The sequence below is a fragment of the Taudactylus pleione genome, unplaced genomic scaffold (genome assembly GCF_031769625.1).
Source record: "Taudactylus pleione unplaced genomic scaffold, aTauple2 ptg000005l, whole genome shotgun sequence".
Lineage (NCBI taxonomy): Eukaryota > Metazoa > Chordata > Amphibia > Anura > Myobatrachidae > Taudactylus > Taudactylus pleione.
In genome coordinates, this window is record NW_028284408.1 from 28068423 (window position 1) to 28091358 (window position 22936).

Sequence of the window (22936 nt, forward strand, 5' to 3'; positions counted from 1 at the left end):
TTTATTAGCTATGTCTAGTCTTGGAAAATGTAAATCCTTGATCCTAGACAGTGTCTGACATTTTACACCACTATTCTGAATAGAACCATAGAATCTCTTATCTTTCCTGTCATATAAATCAGAATTTAGCCTTAATAGGCTAACATAAGTTATTCTATATGAATACATTCCTAAGAGCTAGAATAGATAGATAAGGAATGAGGCCCTTCTCAGGCATAATGTCTCACACAGAATCTAATTTCTTTTAACATTTGAACACAAAATGGAGTCATGCTTCTACTTCATATTTCACTTTAACAATTCCCTTCTCTTTGTTCAAATCTACACCCTAGTTCCTTCCTTTTCCTTATCATTGGTTCCTAAGAAGACACTACTTCACATATTCACATATCTGCACTATAAGAGACACAATATATGGAATTCTGTAAATTCATTCACATCTTCATACGGGAATCAATGCTCAACCTCACTTAAAAATAATAAACATAAGTTTCATCAAACTAGCGTGCATGCAAAGCATTTTCATTACCTCGCATTCCCTCTACCTGGGGAACCTTCCTTATCCCTATATATGTATATATAAATAACATCATATATAAATTATAAAGTATAAAAGCATGAATCATAATGGAGCAAAATATGTTTCAAAGCTCGTGTTAAAAGTCTAATACTGATCAATTGCAATCAAGACATGAACCAATTCCCTCTGGCTGTCTTGTGTGGCACTTTTTACAGTAGTAAGTCTTTGCCTGGTACAATGGGGTAGTAAGATCCAAAGCCAATCCAACTGTCGCAGGTTCTTTATGAGTCTTCTTTTTATCTTTAAAAGAACATTTCAGTGTAAGTATTTTCTTAATCAGCCAAATTAAAAGTTAATTAAATGGCTAGTAGCAATAACAGTCCTTTCCCAATTAACTGTAATATTCCCATAAACCAGCCACGTATGCCCTTAAATCAGTTTGCTGGATTCAGCCATGAAAATGATCCAGAAAACCATCCATCTTCATGATGATCTTTGGCAAATTGATTCTTTAACTGTTTAACTTGGGATAAGTGGTCTTCAATTGCCTCATCCACTTCATATATATCATTAATATAATTACAACAGGCTGTTTTTACAATCATACACATACCTCCTTCCTTAGCTGTCAGGTAGTCTAAAACCATTCCATGAAATTGAATCTCCCATTTTATCATTTTCTATTCTTGTAAAACAAGCTCAAAGCTTTCACCATACAATTGGGTAATATTGTCTAACAATTTAGTCAACTCTATAACAAGATAATATATATTTCCTGGCAACATGTATGGAATATTATGCACAGCTGCTTGAAAGTTTATCAATGCATTTCTCTCTACTTGTGGGTCTGGGGTCATACCTGTTTGGTCTGGGGATTGTTCACATTTGTGAGTTACATTTAGCCAATTCCACCATTCCTGGGCTGTCTCTGCTATCTGTATTCACATCCCAGTTAGTGGCCTTGGGTCTGAGTAAAGTTTACCTATGTATGGGCACAATTTACTTGTCCCAGTCTTAAGGGGGTTGCTTTTAAACGTAGTCTTTTCATCTATATTACCATTACCCTACCCTGTGATTACTGTATGTAACTCTTTTTAGTTATGGGTGTTTCAAAACAAAAGCCTGGATCTCGTGCCATAGCAATCATGAGAGGCACAGACTTCTGAGCAAATGCCTTACTGAACTCTTCTTCTTTTCCAAAATCAAGGGCTAATGATTCAGACATATTAAGAGTGACTTCTACCCAATTCATGTATGTTGCTGCTATTGGTGAATGTGTGCAAATCCTTGACTTTGGGCTGCTCTGTAATGTGACTGTACAAAAGAATTTGCCGAAGGTTCGGTAAGCTCCCTCTTACCTCTACTGTCACTATTTATCTCACGTGTGCAATTTTGACACCCATCATATCTCATAGGATCAATTATCAGTGACCAAATAAAAGTCACAATAACCACCATTAGTATAGCAAAACACATAATGCATCCCCAAAGGCCTTTGTCAGACTTTGTGCCTATGAGGTTATATCTGTACATAGTATAAAATGATTACAGGATAATACTTCCTTTGTAACTTTCTTGCAATGGGAAGCTTGAATCCACGTATCCTTGCCAGCCATGTCACTGTAGTCAACATGACTTGGTAAGGACCTTTGAATCGTGGGTCCAATCTTTTCTTCAGTGTTTCCTTACAACCACCCAGTCTTCAGGCTCCAGATTACAGTTTTTTCCTAAGAAATTGGGATCTGGAATAGAGGCAGACACCTGGTGGTATATTTTGGTTAGTTCTTGTTGCAAATGAATGACATACTGTGATAAATCTGCAAATTCATGCTGCAATTACTGAGGAAAATAACATTCTGTTCTAACTAGAATAGAACTATGTCTGGCTGAAAATCCCCAGGTCTGATAGTATACATCTTAGTATCTCCCCTATAAAATGGATACTTCTGTCATTTTAAATTTACTTCTGGTATCTTAAATCTGCATACAACTTCTGGTAACAGTTTCTTTACAATTGTCTTAGCATTTGCTGCCCTACAAGACCATGGTCAATTTGAAAACAGGTTCGTACACACCAGAACATACTTATACCCAGAACACTTAAGTAACTGGATTAAATCAATCTATAATCTCTGGAAGGGATAACATGTCTGTGGGGTACCTTCTTACTGGTACCTTGACCACCTTTCCTGGTTTGTGCAAATCACTGTTTACACACCCTGCAACATAGACCTGCGTGGCCTGACTGAAGCCTGGGGCTATTCAGCGCTTCTTGGCTATTCTCACCATAGCGTCTCTAGACTATGAGTGAGTGTTTCCATGAAGTATTTGGGCTAAGACTGGGAACAGTGCATGTGGCAGACAGAGATGGTGCTCAACCATCCATCCATCAGCCTGAAGTTGTGCACCATGTTGTGCATCTTTTCCAAGTTTCTACTTCTGTCCGTGGAGCCTGAGCCTGCAACTTTCTAAGAAGGTCCAGGTCCAATGTCTGTGGTCTTATGGCCACCAGTATTAAAATATCAGGTAGGAGTTTTACTGCGGCCTGCTTGGTGGCTTGGTACTAAGGCATTTCCTTTTACTTCTGGAGTAACTTCTCTGGTGTGTGCTTCAACCTTATTTAAAACTACATTTTTAGGCAATTGAAAAGCAGCAAACGAAAATCCAATTTAATCTGTATAATCTGTGTGCAACTCACCCTTTACATAATAACATGACCTATCAAAAAAGTTTGCATTAATTCAAAACAATCATGGTCATTAAAAAGTAAAGGTTTTTGAGTCTACTATCCCATAGCTATCTCCTGCACTATCATCTGCATCATAATTGTTTCCCTCTTTTTGGACACAGCTGTAATAGAATAGCTGTGTTCAAACCTATACATCCTTTGATAGTGATATTAAATTAATGTTACTCCATACTTGGTGAATCTGGCAGCTAAGTGGTGTCTATATTGTTTTTGTTATCCGTGTTTATAACATAGACACACTAAGGAGTAAAATTAGAACATTAAATACTATTAAAAAGTCTTATCACTTTTGGCTCTGCTAACTCAAACCCTTAATCTTTATGTCTGCAAAGTATTAAGTTATAGTAGACCTGTACTGCTTAACCCTTCTCCTGCTTATGTTCTATATGTGCAGGAACATTTTATTCTGCTGATATCGCTGCAGTAAGTAACATCTCAGTCTACATCTTTCAGCTGCTTCTAAAAAACATTAACTGATGAGGTATTGTCAGGGAGTACATTGGAATCTGAATTTCATTCCTATTTCACAAAACCTATGTTAGCTAATTACTAGTCAGTTTGTAAAACTGTACAGCACTATATGTGATGACCCATTGTTTTTCATCAGTGTCAGTGTGTTTCTCTCACTGACCCCTCTTTTGGATAACTGAAAATCACCACTTCCACTTTTTTTTCTTTTCTTTTTATGTTCCATTAAATCTACAATTACAGCTTGTGTCCCACACCATGTAAATGTAATTTTCTCACAGGCATCATCTCCTGTCTCAGAGGCATGGTCTATGACTGCAATCCTGCCTACCTACCACCCCTTTGGTAACTCCCATGTCTCATTGAGCAATGAGACAGGCGTCAATTCCACTCCTTCTCTTGACTCCACCCCTTCTAATGGGTACCTAATACTTCCTGATTTTCATTCAGGCAACCACATATTGCAAGATGGACAATCCTTGGTAATTCTAATTCAGACATACCATCATTCATCTCAGGAGTAACAAAAAACCAATGACATTTTGTCAGAAACCCCACTTGCATTCAATTTTTACTTTAACTTCTGGATATATTCTCTGCATTAATGGATCTCAACATTTTTTATTTTTTTTCCAAATCATCAGACATTTTCATCACACAATCACACACATATTCTGTAGTGTGATTACATTGCTTAATCTCAGTGTAAAATTCTATCTGTGTAACTTCACACACTTCTCTGTATTTCAAGCTCACTAACTGCTTTACCAATTACCATGTGTAAATCCCCACTTGGCATTTCAACTTTTTACTTTTGAAAGCTCAGTACCCCTCCCTTCAGAATTTATTGAAGTGAGACTGTCAGAATTCTCAGAAACACACAATAGCAAAATGTAATCATCTGACTCTAAATCAATTGCCTTTAAAATCATCATCACAACTTTGTATAGATATTTCCAAATATGTTGGATTAAACTGAGATTTCATACATACTCTTCACAATTATAAGCATTCTCACATACATACAACAATTCCATTGCACAGTACATCATTTTATCTATTTTTTTAGTAGAACTACAAATGCATATTCTTAAAGCTAGTTGCCGTTGTAACACTAGGCATTTCAGACATTCCCTTATTATCAACAAATACAAATTAGCTTAATAGAAATTCTCTACATATATTTTTACTAGAAAAAAATAAACAAAAAAGTACAAGGTGAAACTGTAAATAGAAGTATGCAAATGGTTTAGTAGTGGCAAAACTTAAGAAAATACATTTTGAAAAGAAAACACTTGTTTATATGAAACCCAACATTCCCCTATTTTAAGAAATATGGCAGTACATTTTCATAAAAACACAAGTTTACCAGTGCACAGATTTGCTGTTATATTGGCATCTCCAGGTATATTTTAACTGGTTGGAACCCCCTAAGTCTGTCTAAATATTTTGTTATAATTATCTTAGAACAGTCATTGCTTTTAAAAAAGGGACAAACCTCAGATCATGGTAAACCACAACTAGTTGTTTGAACCTTGATAAAGGGACAGGTGCGTCCCGAAACGTTGGTGGTAACATATATGTAAATTGAATACAGACTTACTACTTACTACTTTTGCAAATGTCCGAGTGCCGCAGCTTGTTTGTGCTGGCGGTGTATATCATTCATGTATGTATGTATGTATGTATGTGTGTGTGTATATATATATATATATATATATATATTTATTTGTAAACCCCCCCACTCATAAAAATCCTGCATTTGCGCCTGAGTGGAACTTTTAATATGTGTCAGTGAGTAATGAATACACCTGTGCACCTACTTAGTGACTTGGAAAATGTGAACAGTATGGGGTCCTGAGGAATGAGTTTCAGAACCTCAGCCCTAGATATCTAAGGCAATTAAAAGACATCCATAGACTGCGAAAGTTGTTGCAATATACTATACACTGTAATGTGGTTGATCTGGGGGGACATTTTGTGGTGGTATACGTGACTATTAAGGGATCTTGTTATGTTATCTGTAATCCATATGCGACTGGATGTATACAGTAAAGTGTTTTTCCAAAAGTTGCTTCCTAAGCCTTATATACATGCTGATTTACATTTATTAATAGGAGGAGGTGATTTCAACATATCAGCCTCCCCGAAAATGGATAGGCAATATTCTAAATTAGCACCAGTGCACCCAGTTCCAGTGGGTATCCCTTTTCTTTCACAACAATTACATTTGGCTGATGTGTGGATGGCGTTACATGTAACTGATAGACAGTATTACCTGTCTTTCCAAAGCTCTTGGGTTAATTTAGATAAATCCAAAGTGATGCCTCGGTCGGGTCGACGTATTCTGCAAAATACTACTTCAATTAGACAGACCTTTTAAGTGGCAACTCATGCTCTTACATATTTAGGTATTAATATTCCCTTTATTCTTACTGATTTATATAAATGTAACTTTCCTCCAATATTTGACAAGACCACCAAATTGTTAGAGACTTGGATTCACTTACAGCTGTCCTTATTGGGATGAGTGGCTTTGCTGAAGAGTGTGGTATTTCCCATGTGTCATACAGTATACAGATGTGCCCCATAGTACTTTCCAAAAAAGATTTTCATAATTCCCCAAAAAATTTGCTACGTTTCTCTGGCAGGGGAAGCAACCTAGGGTCACTCTTTCTAAATTACATCTTCCTAAAGCTCAGGGAGGATTGGGTGCTACAGATTTCAGACCTTCACCAGACCAGTTTTTCTTAGATATATTCTAGAATAGCTACGGAACAGGAAATCTACACTAATAAATTAAAGCCCTTTTTACACCATATTCACCTGCCGCCCTTCTGCATCAAACCCCATCTAACGTTCCGCCTGAACTGCAATCTAATGTCATGTTTATAGATACTTATCGCTCCTGGCTGGTGATTAATAAACGGTTTAAAAGAAGCCATCTTACCACAACATTTATTACACTATGGGAAACCCATTATCCTCTTCTTGTCTGGATAATCATCGGTTCTTAATCTGGAAAGATGAGGGCATTTCGGCTATCCGAGATGTATTCAATCCTGGGGGCATACTATTGTCCTTTGCACTGCACTGCTATGTGAGAAATATTTTTTATCACACTCACTTCTCTACATGTATTTACAGGTCAGACACTATGGGCCTGATTCAGAGGCGCTCGCTGTTTGCGAGCGCTCGCTCTGAATCAGGGCGGATTTTTTTACAAAAAATTCCGCCTCCAGGCCGCACCCACAGCTTTTGTGAGCGGCCTGGCGATGGTCGCGATTATCGCAACCATCGGGCTTGCGACGAGACCCTTGTGGTAGGGTCTCGGCTCCCGCAAGCCTGAGTGAACTTCCTGCTCTATCACGAATTATGTCAGTAGGGCCGCCCACAAACAGCAGGCGTTCCTTCGGGAACGCCTCAGTTTGTCCAGCCACCCCCCCCTCCCCACCTACAAAATGGGGCGAGCTGTCGATCAACATCGACAGCCGCCCCGTTTTGTAGTGAGCCCCGGAGCGAGTGAAGTTCTCACTCGCTGCGGGGCATGCGCATTGTGCACACCATGCGTGCGCACTGGCCGACCATCGATGAGCACTATGCGCTCGCGAGCGGGTCTGAATCAGGCCCTATATCCTGTCTCCCTTACTCTGAGATGGATACTCTGCTGGGTTTTGTATACTACTACCTGTTATTAAATTCATTTTATCATTACTGATTTTATGTGTGGCTCAGCTGACAGCCCTTGGGATACACTTATTTCTACATGACATGCAGATTTGGGTATGGATTTGCCCCCTGCCCATCTCATTTTACGCTATGAGCAAACCATGAGAATCTTACATTCAGCAAGGCTTCAAGAAGTACATTTTAAAACGTTACAAAGAGCCTATATATCCCAGGGACAAAGGAGACATATTGTAGCAGGTGAGACTTAGGGTGTGCCTCAAATGTAGACATTCTAAGGCTAGTTTTATTCATCGGTTCTGGGAATGCTGAAAAATCCCTACATTTTGGGACAAGCTTTCATCATTTCTAAGCCCAGTTTCAGGTCTATGACTAAGCCGTGATCTTTTAGAGATGTTTTTTTTACTTTTTTGGTAACTGGGATTTAGGTCCGAAATGTAAAGAGATTATACCTTTTCTTATCCTGGTCTTGGCAGTTGCCAAGAAAGTAAACCTGAAAACCTGGACGGTAGCCACCCCACCCCCCCTTTTTAGGCACACTTAAATCTATTTTATTCCAGATCTTATATATCGACAGCGAGGCCAGCTTACCAGACATTGAAAAAGGTATTTTTAATTTTTATAATCGTGGGGTATATATATTGAAATACTGGATACCTCAAGGATCATATCCTGAAGGTATTTGAAACAACAACATGTATTCTTTATAGACCCCTCACTTGAATAGAAATGTTTCTGATAAGTCCCTATATGTTTATGTATCTTGGGTATGTGACGGGAAGGGGAAGTCTGAGCACCAGAGGGGGAAAGCCAGAGTAACTGAGAGTAAAAAACCAGAGATTGGAATTGAATTTCAGTTGTGTGAGAATGCGCTTTTACTACTATTTTTAATATTTTTTTTATATTATTCTTTTCTATTATTTTCTTTATTATTTATGTATACTTTGTATATGTTAATATTTTTTTGTTTGACTGTATTTCATTTACATTTTTAGACCAGGTCCATTTATTGTTATTTCTGTGGGCATCCAATATTTCTCATCCCCACAAACCGATTGTTTAGTTCTCTGTTTCTGTACATTATACATGTTTATACTGTTAACCTGTATGTATATTATTGCCTTATGTACTTTTCGCTCTTTGTCGTGGTTCAAACTGGTCTATGTGATATTTTTTATTTTTTGTACAGATAAACATAAAAAATTGTTTATCAAAAATTCACCCATAGAATCTATTACAAACAAAGGTTATTCAGAATAGAAAGAACCCCAGCCCCAATTGTGATATTATATACAATTTCTCAGAAAGAATCTTGGATAAAGGTCTAACATTTAATCCTTGGCTATGCTTTTTACTTCTGATAGATGGAGTTGAATTTATCTAATCACATTAAAACATTTTTTAAACATTTTACTTTTTTTGGTAAAAAAAAATAGCAGCTGCTGGGTAACCTTCATCTATGTAATAGCAAAAATTAATAAATAAAAAGCTACTGTTTAATAAACTTTTATACATTCTGTCCTACAAAATGGTAACACATATGGGCTGCCTCCAAGTAGGCTAACTAATGAATGAAAACTCTGGACTTACACGTGGTGAAATTTTAAGTATGTTCCTTTTTCTTAGATTAAATAGTAAAATGTATTGCAATCTGTAATGTACAGGATCATAGTATGTGTTTAGCATTAAGAGTAATAAATTAATGTAGGGGCAGCGCCAACGGGTACCCATTCTGTGTGACCTCGGCTCCAACGAGTACCCATTCTGTGCGACCTAAGGAGAACTAGTGAGTTTCCCAACTTAACCCAAAGGGAATAGAATTGAAAACAGGAAAGTATCTCTGGTGCTGTGACACTTCCGCTATGCAAAACTAGTCCTTTACTCTCCATAAATGGGAGCTGAGCAATATAGGACTGTTAAAGCTAGTTAAGATATAAGTGGTCAAACACCCTCTTACCCAAACATGAAGTATGGGCTGGAATTGGCAAATAAGGGAAGACACAACAAAAAAATAGATTAACAATATAATACAATTATTTATGAGTTAGATTAATGAAATCATAATCAACTCTATTGTTATGGATAAACAAATTTTAAAATTAACAAAATAGTTTTCACTATTGTAGGCAACAATGGTTAGTGGAATAATTAAAATACAAATAATTTCAAATAATTGAAAAACACAGTATCACAAGTTAAAAATCAGACTTCAAAAATGTTACATTGAAATCAAAACGTGACCACAAAAAGTAGGAAGATTCATAAGAAATGAGTGGTATTTGCTCTTTGGTAAGTCACAGTGACATTCACAGTTCATAAACAGATAACGCAAATATTGAATAATACTTATATATATCAAATTACTATTAAATGATTAATGTTTGTTTTCTTACAGTTTAATCTTCTAAATGACAACAATTATAAATAATGGAGTATTAAATCTTCAGTATAACTGACTTTTAGCTTGAAAAGACCTTTACAGGCTCTTAACTAGGAAATTATAATTTTATTGTCAATTCTATAATATTGAGAAAGCAAAACTATAGATTGAAACTGTGAAGAACTTACACCTGAAAGCAACAGCTTTATGTACGAATCAGGATACTAATGATTCACAGGATAATATGTATGCTGTTTCATAAACTAATGTAAATGAACACTCATAAGCGAAGATTGACAATTGAAATAAATGTACCTGACAACCATATCTAAGCTGTTTTTTTCATTTGACAACATGCACATTTCTGCCAAGAGCCAAAACTCCCACAGAAAAAAATAAAAACTTAATTGGAGATCTGCTCTAGCGTGCGGAAAAATAGGTACAATTATACTTTATGAAAATACTCCTAATAAACAAAAAGAGACAACACTAACATGAAGCACACAATTAATTTGGTACAAAAATAGACATCAGTAGGCAACAAACAAAGTTGGTTGTACAGTATACAAGTGATCTAAGCATATTATCTCATTGAACAGTCAACAGTGAAATAATAAACAGAGGGGAAAGAGGATGGACGAAAGGAGAAAGGGAAAAGGGGTGGAAAGAGAGGCCTACTCTGGGACCGCAGTGAAATTACTTGCTTACTTTTTTCTATCTCCCCTACAGGAGACCTCAGGTGAGAGACCCAACTGGCAGGTGTGGGTGTGGGTGTGGGGGGGCATTGTGATGCAATTCCCATCATTATGGCCACTCTCTTTGCCTCATTGCAGTGTGGCCAGGACCATGATCATGCAAATCGCATCATCACCCCCTGTCCTGTCCATTTCACTAAGGCTGTGGGTGGGATGCTGGAGGTTGCACAGCGCTTATGGGAGTCCTGTTGGACCTCCACAAATTTGTGAGTCTCCTGGACGTTCCAGCAAGTAGACAAGTATCCTGTTGATAGTTTCAATTGCATTCCTATTTTGCAGGTTCACAATTCTGGTGCTTGCTGGATGTTGTTCCCATCAAAAATGAGAAAGGAGAGGTGGTTTTGTTTCTAGTTTCATACAAAGACATCACCGATGCCAAGTCTCGGGCTGGAACAGAGAGCTGGAAAGAGACAGGTACAAGTAGAGCTTTACTATACGTGTTCTGTGTAAGTTGTGTTTTAGATTCTTTAATAGTAGAAGTATAAAATAAACTTGGCTGATGGCAGCATCTTTGCTTGGCAGGGAGGGGAGAGCAGCAGACTCGTGCTATAGGAAAAGGTTTTAATGCCAACCGTAGGCGGAGCCGTGCTGTGCTTTACCACCTCTCAGGGCATCTGCAGAGACCAAATAAGGCCAAAGCTAAACTTGGACAGGTAAGTACAGTCTTCACATCTAAATATATATATATATATATATATATATATATGTGTGTGTGTGTATATATATATATATAGAGAGAGAGAGAGAGAGAGGGAGATAACACGACTAAAGGAAGCTATGTGTATGCAGTCCAATAATTAGGGTATATTTAATGCAGGTTCTTGGTAGACACTTTGATTTACACTAAGCAACATATATACATATAAGGACCACAAAAACACCATAGACAGTACGCTGCTGATTAAAAACAATGATTAGTCCTTACAGAACATTGTTAATCTACAACTGTATAACACTGTATAATGGCTCTTAATCCAAAGCTCTCCTTTACTACATCCTCTTTTCTCAGGGTGTTTTTGGCGAGACGCCCCGGGTTCCAGAATATAAAGTTGTCTCTATGCGTAAATCTCCTTTCATACTCCTGCACTACGGCCACTTTAAGGCCTGTTGGGACTGTTTGATCCTTCTTGCCACCCTCTATGTAGCAGTGACCGTCCCTTACAGTGTCTGCTTAAGTGCTGGGAAAGAGGAAGGTACCCAAAGTCCACGTAGCCCGCCCAGTGCATGTGATCTTGCTGTGGAAATCCTCTTCATACTAGGTAATTATGGGTTGTTCCAAAAACAGTCCAAAGCATTAATGCAGTGTTGGTTTCGCAGGTAAGCAGACCCATAGGGCCTGATTCAGAGGTGATGCTATGCCGATGGTTGCACAGTTGGTTGATGCTCTTTGTAATGTGCATACATCTTTGTTGCACTGTACATGTGTCGTGATGGTTTCCCAATGGCGGTCGTAGTGAGTATTTGGTCGCAGATTGATTGACAGTCAGTTTGCATATATGGGAAGTAAATCAATCAAATGTGGGTGTGACGTGAGCATTTTGTGGGCATATAGCAGCCAGCAACTGCAACCGATGTACGATCAATGATGCGTCTGTGCACACAAGTGACAGATTAGAGATGCGCCTGGCGGGCAGCTTTGTACAAATGACAGAGGCTGCGCCATTAGCATAACGTTTCACTACCGCTGCATATAAAGAGACAGCCGCAACGGAATTAGCACCCTCTTCTAAATCAGACACCTAGTTAGTAACTAGGTGCCTGATTCAGAAGGGGCGCTAGTTACACTACCAGAACTAGTCTCACAAGAATGCACAATGGCTAGGCTATGAGTTGGAAAGTTGAAGACTTGCTTATGTGAGACAAAACCTGGTGGCAGTTTATGCAATAATCTACATTAAAGTGATAATATCTCATGGATTTTCTATACATGAAAAAAAAATTATTTATAGTACAGTAGTGAAGTTTATATTGTTCTCTTACCAAATGTAAAAGTTTATTTGCTAGATTGCGTTTTCTGTAGCAAGCTGTTTCCCTGTGTATTTTCTCTCCAAACATTGAGAAACTTGTGATTGGTCATCATTGCTCATCAGAAATCTAGACAATTGTCATATTATAGGGAGAGGACAGAGATAAGTGATCGCTTTGCTATGATTGTTGGGAGAGAAGGTGAGTTATGCTGCAACAGAGGTTAAAATTAGTATAAGGCCAAATAAATATTAATGTTGGACTGGGACGCAGGAGGGGGGGAGCGTGTACTAAATATCCTGGCCTGGGCTTGTTGGAGGGGCCTGGCGGGGGCCCAGGTCCGATGCCGCATCCCTCCCTCTTACCTGTCAGCAGCCCAGCACACGCTGCTCTGTCCTGGGCGTGAGTGGAAGACTGTCATTTGTACCATGCCGGGATTAAGCAGTCGGGAAGCGAGCGGTCGGCATTGCGACCGCCAGCTTCCCGACTGCTTCCCGTGACAATACACATAATTATGCAGTATACAGTGCATCCAGAAAGTATTCACAGCGCTTCCCTTTTTCCACATTTTGTTATGTTACAGCCTTATTCCAAAACAGAATAAATTCATTTTTGTCCTCAAAATTCTACACCAATACCCCATAATGACAACTTGTAAAAAGGTTTTTGGAGATTTTTGCAAATTTAATTAAAAAAAATAATAATAAATCACATGTACATAAGTATTCACAGCCTTTGCTCAATACTTTTGTTGATGCACCTTTGGCAGCAATTACACCCTCAAGCCTTTTTGAATATGATGCCACAAGCTTGGCACACCTATCTTTGGGCAGTTTCACCCATTCCTCTTTGCAGCACCTCTCAAGCTCCATCATGTTGGATGGGAATCGTCGGTGCATAGCCATTTTCAGATCTCTCCAGAGATGTTCAATCGGATTCAAGTCTGGGCTCTGGCTGAGCCACTCAAGGACATTCACAGAGTTGTCCTGAAGCCACTCCTTTGATATCTTGGCTGTGTGCTTAGGGTCGTTGTCCTGCTGAAATATAAACAGTCACCAAAGTCTGAGGTCAAGAGCGCTCTGGAGCAGGTTTTCATCCAGGATGTCTCTGTACATTGCTGCATTCATCTTTCCCTCTATCCTGACTAGTCTCCCAGTTCCTGCCGCTGAAAAAAATCCCCACAGCCTAATGCTGCCACCACCATGCTTCACTGTAGGGATGGTACTGGCCTGGTAATGAGCGGTGCTTGGTTTCCGCCAAACATAACGCCTGGCATTCACGCCAAAGAGTTCAATCTTTGTCTCATCAGACCAGAGTCCTTCAGGTGCATTTTGGCAAACTCCAGACAGGCTGACATGTGCTTTTTTTTACTAAGGAGTGGCTTCCGGCCACTCTACCATACAGGCCTGATTGGTGGATTGCTGCAGAGATGGTTATCCTTCTGGAAGGTTCTCCTCTCTCCACAGAGGAATGCTGTAGGTCTCACAGAGTGACCATCGGGTTCATGGTCACCTCCCTGACTAGGGCCCTTCTCCCCTGGTCGCTCAGTTCAGACGGCCGGCCAACTCTAGGAAGAGTCCTGGTGGTTCTGAACTTTTTCTATTTACGGATGATGGAGGCCACTGTGCTCATTGGGACCCTCAAAGCAGCAGATATTTTTTCTGTACCCTTCCCCAGATTTGTGCCTTGAGACAATCCTGTCTCGGAGGTCTACAGACAATTCCTTGGACTTCATGCTTGGTTTATGCTCTGACATGCACTGTCAAGTGTGGGACCTTATATAGACAGGTGTATGCCTTTCAAAATCATGTCCAAACAACTGAATTGGAGGTAGGCTCCAATTAAGCTGTAGGAACATCTCAAGGATGATCAGTGAAAACAGGATGCACCTGAGCTCAATTTTGAGCTTCATGGCAATGGCTGTGAATACTTATGTATATTTGAATTCTTAGTGGGGGTTTTTTTTTATTAAATTTGCAAAAATCTCAAAAAAAACTTTTTACACGTTGTCATTATGGGGTATTGTGTGTAGAATTTTGAGGACAAAAATGAATTTATTCCATTTTGGAATAAGGCTGTAACATAACAAAATGTGGAAAAAGTGAAGCGCTGTGAATACTTTCCAGATGCACTGTAAGTCACCAGCTCTAGATGTAGCAGAGAGCTGGTAAAGCTGCACCTGTAGCAAGATTTGTTCAGAACAGCCGTGTACAAGCCTAGAGCCAGCAGTGTAGATCACAGACTGCAGGTATAGAAACAGTGCTACCTATAGTGTATATGCAGCAAATATCAGCGGCTAGGAAACCCATGTATGGTGCACTCACCGGCAAAGGTTCTTGAGGTGTGCTGGTAACACCTGGGCCAGGTATCGGTGGCTGTGTTCAGGGCTTCCATCAGAAATTGTGGGGCAGATAGCTCCATGTGTAAGGTGTCTGACTGCCATGTGAGAGATGATAGGTTTGAAATGTGTGTTTTAATTAAAAGAGGATGTGACTGAAGGTGTTGGGGAGGTGGCCAGATGGAGGGGGAGTCAGCCAGGGAGGAGATGCCGGGGATAAATAAAAGTAAGCTACAAGTAAGAATGATTATAAACAGAACATTGACAGGTCCAAGCAGCGCCCCCTGCCCTGTGGTGCCCTGTGCCGTGGCATATGTCGCACCTCCCAATTAGACAGCAGCTCCACCAGAGAGAAAGATGTTAAACACAATTAGAGCATTTGCTTAAAAGAGATGTGATCAATTGCCAATGGGGAATTGCCCTAAAACGTCAGTGACTTAATAGAAAGCGCATCTCACTTACTTTGGTGCCATTTCAGCTACCATAATTCTATATAATGATGGTAGGCTACTTTGCTTTAAATCCCATTAGGAATTAAAGTGCTGTATTTTAAATGGGGTAACACTTGATATGACTGAATCTTGTACAGGTTCCGCTACTACTAGATGCTTCTGTTCTACAGATAATAGATTATGTCATTTCATACACAACAACTTTTCTAACAGTCTGCTCTTCAATTGGTTAACAGATATTATTTTGAATTTCCGTACAACATTTGTCAGTCAGTCCGGACAGGTGGTATTCTCTCCACGTCTCATCTTCCTCCATTACATCAGGACATGGTTTCTGTTGGATCTTCTGGCTGCCATGCCTGTAGATCTGCTGTACAGCTTTAAAGTCAATATAGTGAGTATCTACATTGCCTCCTTAGTTGTATCTCTTTTATTTCTTTCAGCACTATGTGTATGATACATTATTGTATATTAATCTGTAGCAGAGTATTCCTACATTTTTACAGTATAGGCTAGTGGTCTGTATCATCAGTGCTTGATGCTCTATACCTGTTTTATATTTGTGTATGATATAGTTTTATATGGCTATAAAACATTTATATCCATATATATTATATGGAATAGTGGTCAGTTTTACACCAATGTATCATATAGTATAAATGGTCTATTTGTATTAGTGCGTGATAAAGTATGATTATCTAGTTTTATGTCATGGTATTGTCAGGTTGCGGCCTAGGATCGGCCATTACTCACCTCAGCACCGGCTTTCCCTGACCTCTCAAGCAGTCAGACGCCATGTGCGGCAGTGAGTGACGCATTGAGGATTATACCTGCGGTCTGCTAGGACATCCATGTGCTCGCTCCGTGATTTGGTTCCTGCGGTGGCCATCATGGGTGCAGCCATGACAGTCTACATCACCTGATTGCCCTTTACCCAACGGTAGCATTGGTTGCTGTCAGCTAACACTATCCTCCAATGGACTGCTACCTTAGGGTATTTAGCCGGGCTCCAGACAACAGGAAGTTGCCTGTACAACGTTGTTACTTCCAGTGTATGCTTGCTGTTACAGCGTTCCAGGTTCCAATCTCCTTTCTTCCAGTGATGCTCTCCTAGTGTTACCCACGGTGTGTGTACTTTGTACTTCATCAGAGTTCTATCTCCGAAGTGTCATCATCCTGTGCCAGTTCTGCGTCTGGAACCACAGCATGTGTACTTAGCACGTCATCCAAGTACAAACTCCTAGTGCCATTCCTCTGTGCCAGTTCTGCATCTGAAGCCACAGCGTGTGTACTTAGGACCCGATTCAGACACACTCGCTAAGAAACTTTCACCCCGCAGACTGCCAATGTTTGCATTGTGTGCATGTGTACGCGTCGCAGTGCGTGTGCGCGAACCAGTCTGAGCGATCGGGAATTGTACGTTCGCTGCTAATAGACTGCTCTGCCAAGTGAGTGAAAGGAGAAACCGTTTGTGGGTGGTGACAGGGGTTGGTCTATGAAAACGGGTGGAGGTGCGAACGCAGGAGTGTCTGAGCGTCTTAATGCCGTTTCAGAGGCGTGCATAATTAAGACGCAGCGTCATAGTACACGTCACCTGGCTGAATTTTACATTGAAGTGCTCGCAGTGCTTGTGGTAGGGTATGGTCAACCACAAGCAAATCCTTCGCGTCCGATGGTACCTGATGATACCGATGGTTGCATACACTTCCTGGAGATGACATGCATTAGCGGGCATGTTAAGACAGGCTGGTGGGCGTCTACATACACAGGGCGATAGCACACCAAGACATAGTGGGCGTGCTTATGCCTTGCTGTGCGATCGCCTATCTTGCTGTTAGCTGGATTTGCATATGCATCGAGCGAGCGTACGCATCTAGCGAGCGTGTCTGAATCGAGCCCTTAGTACGTCATCCAAGTACAAACTCCTAGTGCCATTCTCCTGTGCCAGTTCTGCGTCTGAAGCCACAGCGTGTTTACTTAGAATATTATCCAAGTACAAACTCCTAGTGCCATTCTCCTATGCCAGTTCTGCGTCTGAAGCCACAGTGTGTGTACTTAATACATCATCCAAGTACAATCTCCTAGTGCCATTCTCCTATGTCAGCCCTGTGTTTGGATCAACAGGGTGTGTACCCAGTACATCACCCAAGTGCTAAACTTCCAGTATCATTCTCCTGTGCTTTCCCTGTGATAGTGTTCTTCCATTTTGTACTTGTGCCGGATACCTGACGAAAGGGCAGCGACCTGCTTGCTGGATGTAGCTTAAGCCGAAATCCCACTTGGAGGGATCACTGGTGAACACCTCCCAATAAGTTAGTCTCTGCACCTTTGGTCAGGTCTAGGCAACATCCAGTACTTGTAGATGAGGAAGGCATATATCCAGCCCCTCGCCTCAGATTCCTTTGTAAACCCCCTCACCTCAGATTCCTTTCTCAACCTGGGTCTACGTCTTCTAATCCCTCTACAGGGGACCACCGTAGCCCGAACGTGACAGGTATGATACAGCATAATAGTCAATTTTATATCAGTATGATATTATATATGATCTGGTATAATGGTTTATATATATCAGTGTTTGATATGGTATAATGGAGTATATTATTTCAGTTTTATTTATATTAGCATTTCATATGGAGTAATGGTATATATTATTGCAGTGTATGGTGTATTTTTAGTATATGTGGCAGTATAATTATCATATATTAGTCCAGTGGTTCCCAAACCGTGCGCCGTAGCACTCTGTGATGCCTCGGGACACTTGCAAGGGTGCTCAGGTTGGTGGTCGAACCAAATCAAAATATTTATGGTCAATGTAATGTAAATATGTGGCAAACAGAAGTGCAAACCTGTCCATCACCACATAACTGAACCTAGTGATGACAGGTAAGTACAATTTAATGCACATTACTACTTTACTAAAAAAAAAAATCTGAATTTCTCAATAACAAACTTTTGGCTTAGTGGTGCCGTGAAAACAATGCTGATACTCTAGGGCACCATAGTTCAGAAAAGTTTGGGAACCTCTGTATTAGTCATTTATGAGTGTAATGGTGAATATTATATCAGTCTGTGATATGATAAAATGGTGAAAAAATTAGGGGTGTGCACCGGCCACTTTTCGTGTTTTGTGTTTTGGTTTTGGATCTGGATCTTTCTTCGTGTTTTGGATCTGGATTGGTTTTGCCAAAACCACCCTTCCGTGTTTTGGGTTCTGGGTTTTGTGTTTTGGATCTGTATTTTTTTTAAAAAAAGCATAAAAACAGCTAAAATCACAGAATTTGTTGGTTTCTCTGCTCCTATGCTATTATTAACCTCAATAACCTTAATTTCCACTCATTTCCAGTCTATTCTGAACACCTCACACCTCACAATAGTGTTTTTATGTCCAAAAGGTTGCACCGAGGTAGCTGGATGACTATGCTAAGCGACACGAGTGGGCGGCACAAACACGTGACCCATCTAGGAGTGACACTGCAGTGGCAGACAGGATGGCAGTTAGAAAAACTAGGCCCCAAACTGTACATAATGCAAAGAAAAAAAAGAAGTGCAAGATGGAATTGTCCTTGGGCCCTCCCACCCACCCTTATGTTGTATAAACAGGAAATGCACACTTTAACAAATCAATCATTTCAGCGCCAGGGTCTGCCACACAACTGTGGCTGAAATGATTGGTTCGTTTGGGCCCCCACAAAACAAGCTGGCAATTAATGTGTCCCTGCACAAACTGGCTCTACGGAGGCAAGATGTCATCCTCATCCTCCTCATCCACCGATTCCTCACCCTCTTCAGTGTGTACATCCTCATCCTCACAAAGTATTAACTCGTCCCCACTTGAATCCACCACCACAGGTCCCTCTGTACCTTCTGGAGGCTGGTCTCCCTGGAAGAGCTGATAATTCATTTTGATGAACATCATCTTCTCCACATTTTGTGGAAGCAACCTCTTACGCCTTTCGCTGACAAGGTTCCCGGCTGCACTAAACACTCTTTCGGAGTACACACTGGAGGGGGGGCAACTCAGGTAAAATAGAGCCAGCTTGTACAGGGGCCTCCAAATTGCCTCTTTTTCCTGCCAGTACAGGTATGGACTGTCTGACATGCCTACTTGGATGCTGTCACCGATGTAATCCTCCACCATTCTGTCAATGGTGACAGTATCATATGCAGTGACAGTAGACATGTCAGAAATTGTTGCCAGGTCCTTCAGTCCGGACCAGATGTCCAAACTTGGTCCTGCCTGCCCTGCATCACCGCCAGCGGGTTGCTTAGGATACCTAAGTTTTTTCCTGGCAGCCCCAGTTGCGGGAGAAAATGAAGAAGGAGCCGTTGACGTGTCACGTTCCGCTTCAGCTGACAGTGTGTTCACCAGCAGGTCTTTGCACCTCTGCAGGCTTGTGTCGGCCGGAAAGAGAGACACCACATAGGCTTTAAACCTAGGATCAAGCACGGTGGCCAAAATGTAGTGGTCTGATTTCAACAGATTGACCACCCTGGAATCCTGGCAAAGCGAATGAAGGGCTTCATCCACAAGTCCCACATACTGAGCGGAATCGCTCCGTCTTAGTTCCTCCTTCACTTTCTCCAGCTGCTTCTGCAAAAGCCTGATGAGGGGAATGACCTGACTCAAGCTGGCTGTGTCTGAACTGACTTCACGTGTGGCAAGTTCGAAGGGCTGGAGAACCTTGCACAACACGGAAATCATTCTCCACTGCGCTTGAGTCAGGTGCATACCCCCTCCTTTGCCTATGTCATAGGTGGATGTATAGGCTTGTATGGCCTTTTGCTGCTCCTCCATCCTCTGAAGCATATAGAGGGTTGAGTTCCACCGCATCACAACCTCTTGCTTCAGGTGATGGCGGGGCAGGTTCAAGAGTGTTTGCTGGCGCTCCAGTCTTCGGCACGCAGTCGTTGAATGGCGAAAGTGGCCAGAAATTTTTCGGGCCACCCAAAGCGTCTCCTGCGCGCCCCTGTCGCTTTTCAGAAAATTCTGCACCACCAAGTTTATTGTGTGAGCAAAACATGGGACGTGCTGGAATTTGCCCAGATGTAATGCCTGCACAATATTGGTGGCGTTGTCAGATATCACAAATCCCCAGGAGAGTCTAAGTGGGGTAAGCCACTGGGCGATGATTTCCCTCAGTTTCTCTAAGAGGTTGTCGGCGGTGTGCCTCTTACTGAAACCGGTGATACACAGAGTAGCCTGCCTTGTAACGAGCTGGCGTTTCTGAGATGCTGCTACTGGTGACGCTGCTGCTGTTGCTGCGTAAGGTGATACATCTACCCAGTGGGCTGTCACAGTCATATAGTCCTTAGTCTGCCCTGTTCCACTTGTCCACATGTCCGTGGTTAAGTGGACATTGTGTACAATGGCATTTTTCAGGACACTGAGGACACTTTTTCTGACGTTTCTGTACAGTCTCGGTATCGCCTGCCTAGTGAAGTGGAATCTAGACGGGATTTGGAACCGGGGACACACTACCTCCATCAATTGTCTAAATCCCACTGCACTAATGGCGGATACCGGACGCACGTCTAACACCAACATAGCAGTCAAGGCCTCAGTTATACGTTTTGCTTCAGGATGACTGCTGTCGTACTTCATCCTCCTCGCTAAGGACTGTTGGAGGGTCAATTGTTTAGTAAAAGTAGTGGTGTTCCTACTTCCTCTCTGGGATGATGAACGACTCCCAGCAGCAGCAACAGCAGCAGCGGCAGCAGTAGGCGTAGCAATGCAGGATCCTCCAGAGGAATCCCGGATAGGAGAGTCAGTCATGCCAGTGACATGGCCTGCAGGACTACTTCCGATCCTGACTAAGGAGGAAATTGACGAGGAGGGAGTTGACGGTGTGGTTTGCAGGCGCTTGGATACAACAGGACAACGGGATTTAGGTGTCCCTGGACTGCTTACGGTCTTAGCCAAAGTTTCTGAACTTGACAGTAACTTTTTATGAACGCGCTGCAGGTGCCGTATAAGGGAGGATGTTCCTAGGTGGTTGACGTCCCTACCCCTACTTATTTCACCTTTACATATGGTACATATGGCAAGACAGTTGTTGTCCGGATTTGGATAGAAATATTGCCAGACCAAAGAGGTGGAATGTTTGGTCTTCTGCCCAGGCATGACCGTGATGGGCTTTTTCATCCCACGGACAACAACTGTCTCCCCCGGAGCCTGATTTAAACAAACCACATAACCATCAGAATCCTCCTCGCCAACTTCCTCCTCAGCGCCAGCTACACCAGTATCCTCATCCTGTTGTACTTCAACAGTGACATCTTCAATTTGCATATCAGCAAGTGGACTGTGGGTGCTCCTTTCAGCACTTGCAGGGGGCGTGCAAATGGTGGAAAGAGCCACCTCTTCCCGTCCAGTGCTGGGAAGGTCAGGCATCGCAACCACCACCACACTTGGACTCTCCTTGGGGATTTGTGATATCTTCTTAGAAAGCACAGTTCTTCGCTGTGCTTTTGCCAGCTTAACTCTTTTGATTTTTTTAGTGGGAGGAGGGCTTCCATCGTCATGTGAAGCTGAACCACTAGTCATGAACATACTAGGGATCGACCTTAGCCGTTCCTTGCCACTCCGTGTCGTAAATGGCATATTGGCAAGTTTACGTTTCTCTTCAGCTGATTTAAATGTCTTTTTCAAGGTCATTTTCCTGAACTTTGCCATTTGGGATTGTATGTGCCCTCTACTATGACATTGGGCATCGGCCTTGGCAGACGACGTTGATGGCATGTTATCGTCTATGTCATGACTAGTGGCAGCAGCTTCAGCACTAGGAGGAAGTGGTTCTTGATCTTTCTCTATTTTATTTTTATCGGAGAAAGTTTGGTCCTCCATTTATGTTATATCTATTTGATATATACGTGCGGCTAAACACAGAAAATAATTTTTTTTTTGGTTTGGACTGGAGTGTACTTTCGGGGGTTACAGCACCCTTAACGGTCAAGCCAGCCGGCCCTTTACTTATGACACAGGTGCACGCTTGGCACTACTTTGTTGATGCACGTGCGGCTACTGCGCACACAATTCACAAACACAGAAAATAATTTTTTTTTGGTTTGGACTGGAGTGTACTTTCGGGGGTTACAGCACCCTTTAATGGTCAAGCCAGCCGGCCCTTTACTTATGACACAGGCGCACGCTTGGCACTACTTTGTTGATGCACGTGCGGCTACTGCGCACACAATTCACAAACACAGAAAATAATTTTTTTTTTGGTTTGGACTGGAGTGTACTTTGGGGGTTACAGCACCCTTTAACGGTCAAGCCAGCCGGCCCTTTACTTATGACACAGGCGCACTCTTGGCACTACTTTGTTGATGCACGTGCGGCTACTGCGCACACAATTCACAAACACGGAAAATAATTTTTTTTTTGGTTTGGACTGGAGTGTACATTCGGGGGTTACAGCACCCTTAACTGTCAAGCCAGCCGGCCCTTTACTTATGACACAGGCGCACGCTTGGCACTACTTTGTTGATGCACGTGCGGCTACTGCGCACACAATTCACAAACACAGAAAATAATTTTTTTTTTGGTTTGGAGTGGACTGGAGTGTACTTTGGGGGTTACAGCACCCTTTAACGGTCAAGCCAGCCGGCCCTTTACTTATGAC

The 22936-nt window shown here is 41.5% G+C and overlaps 1 protein-coding gene across 1 annotated transcript in view; it reads left to right on the forward strand.

Annotated features, from left to right (window-relative positions):
- KCNH3 (potassium voltage-gated channel subfamily H member 3) overlaps positions 1 to 22936 on the forward strand; it is an 81580-nt gene that overhangs the window by 19911 nt on the left and 38733 nt on the right. The window contains exons 4-7 of the mRNA XM_088480094.1: positions 10839 to 10973; positions 11082 to 11212; positions 11569 to 11818; positions 15551 to 15708. Coding sequence (XP_088336220.1) covers positions 10839 to 10973; positions 11082 to 11212; positions 11569 to 11818; positions 15551 to 15708 — 674 coding nt within the window. The remainder of the gene's footprint in view (positions 1 to 10838; positions 10974 to 11081; positions 11213 to 11568; positions 11819 to 15550; positions 15709 to 22936) is intronic.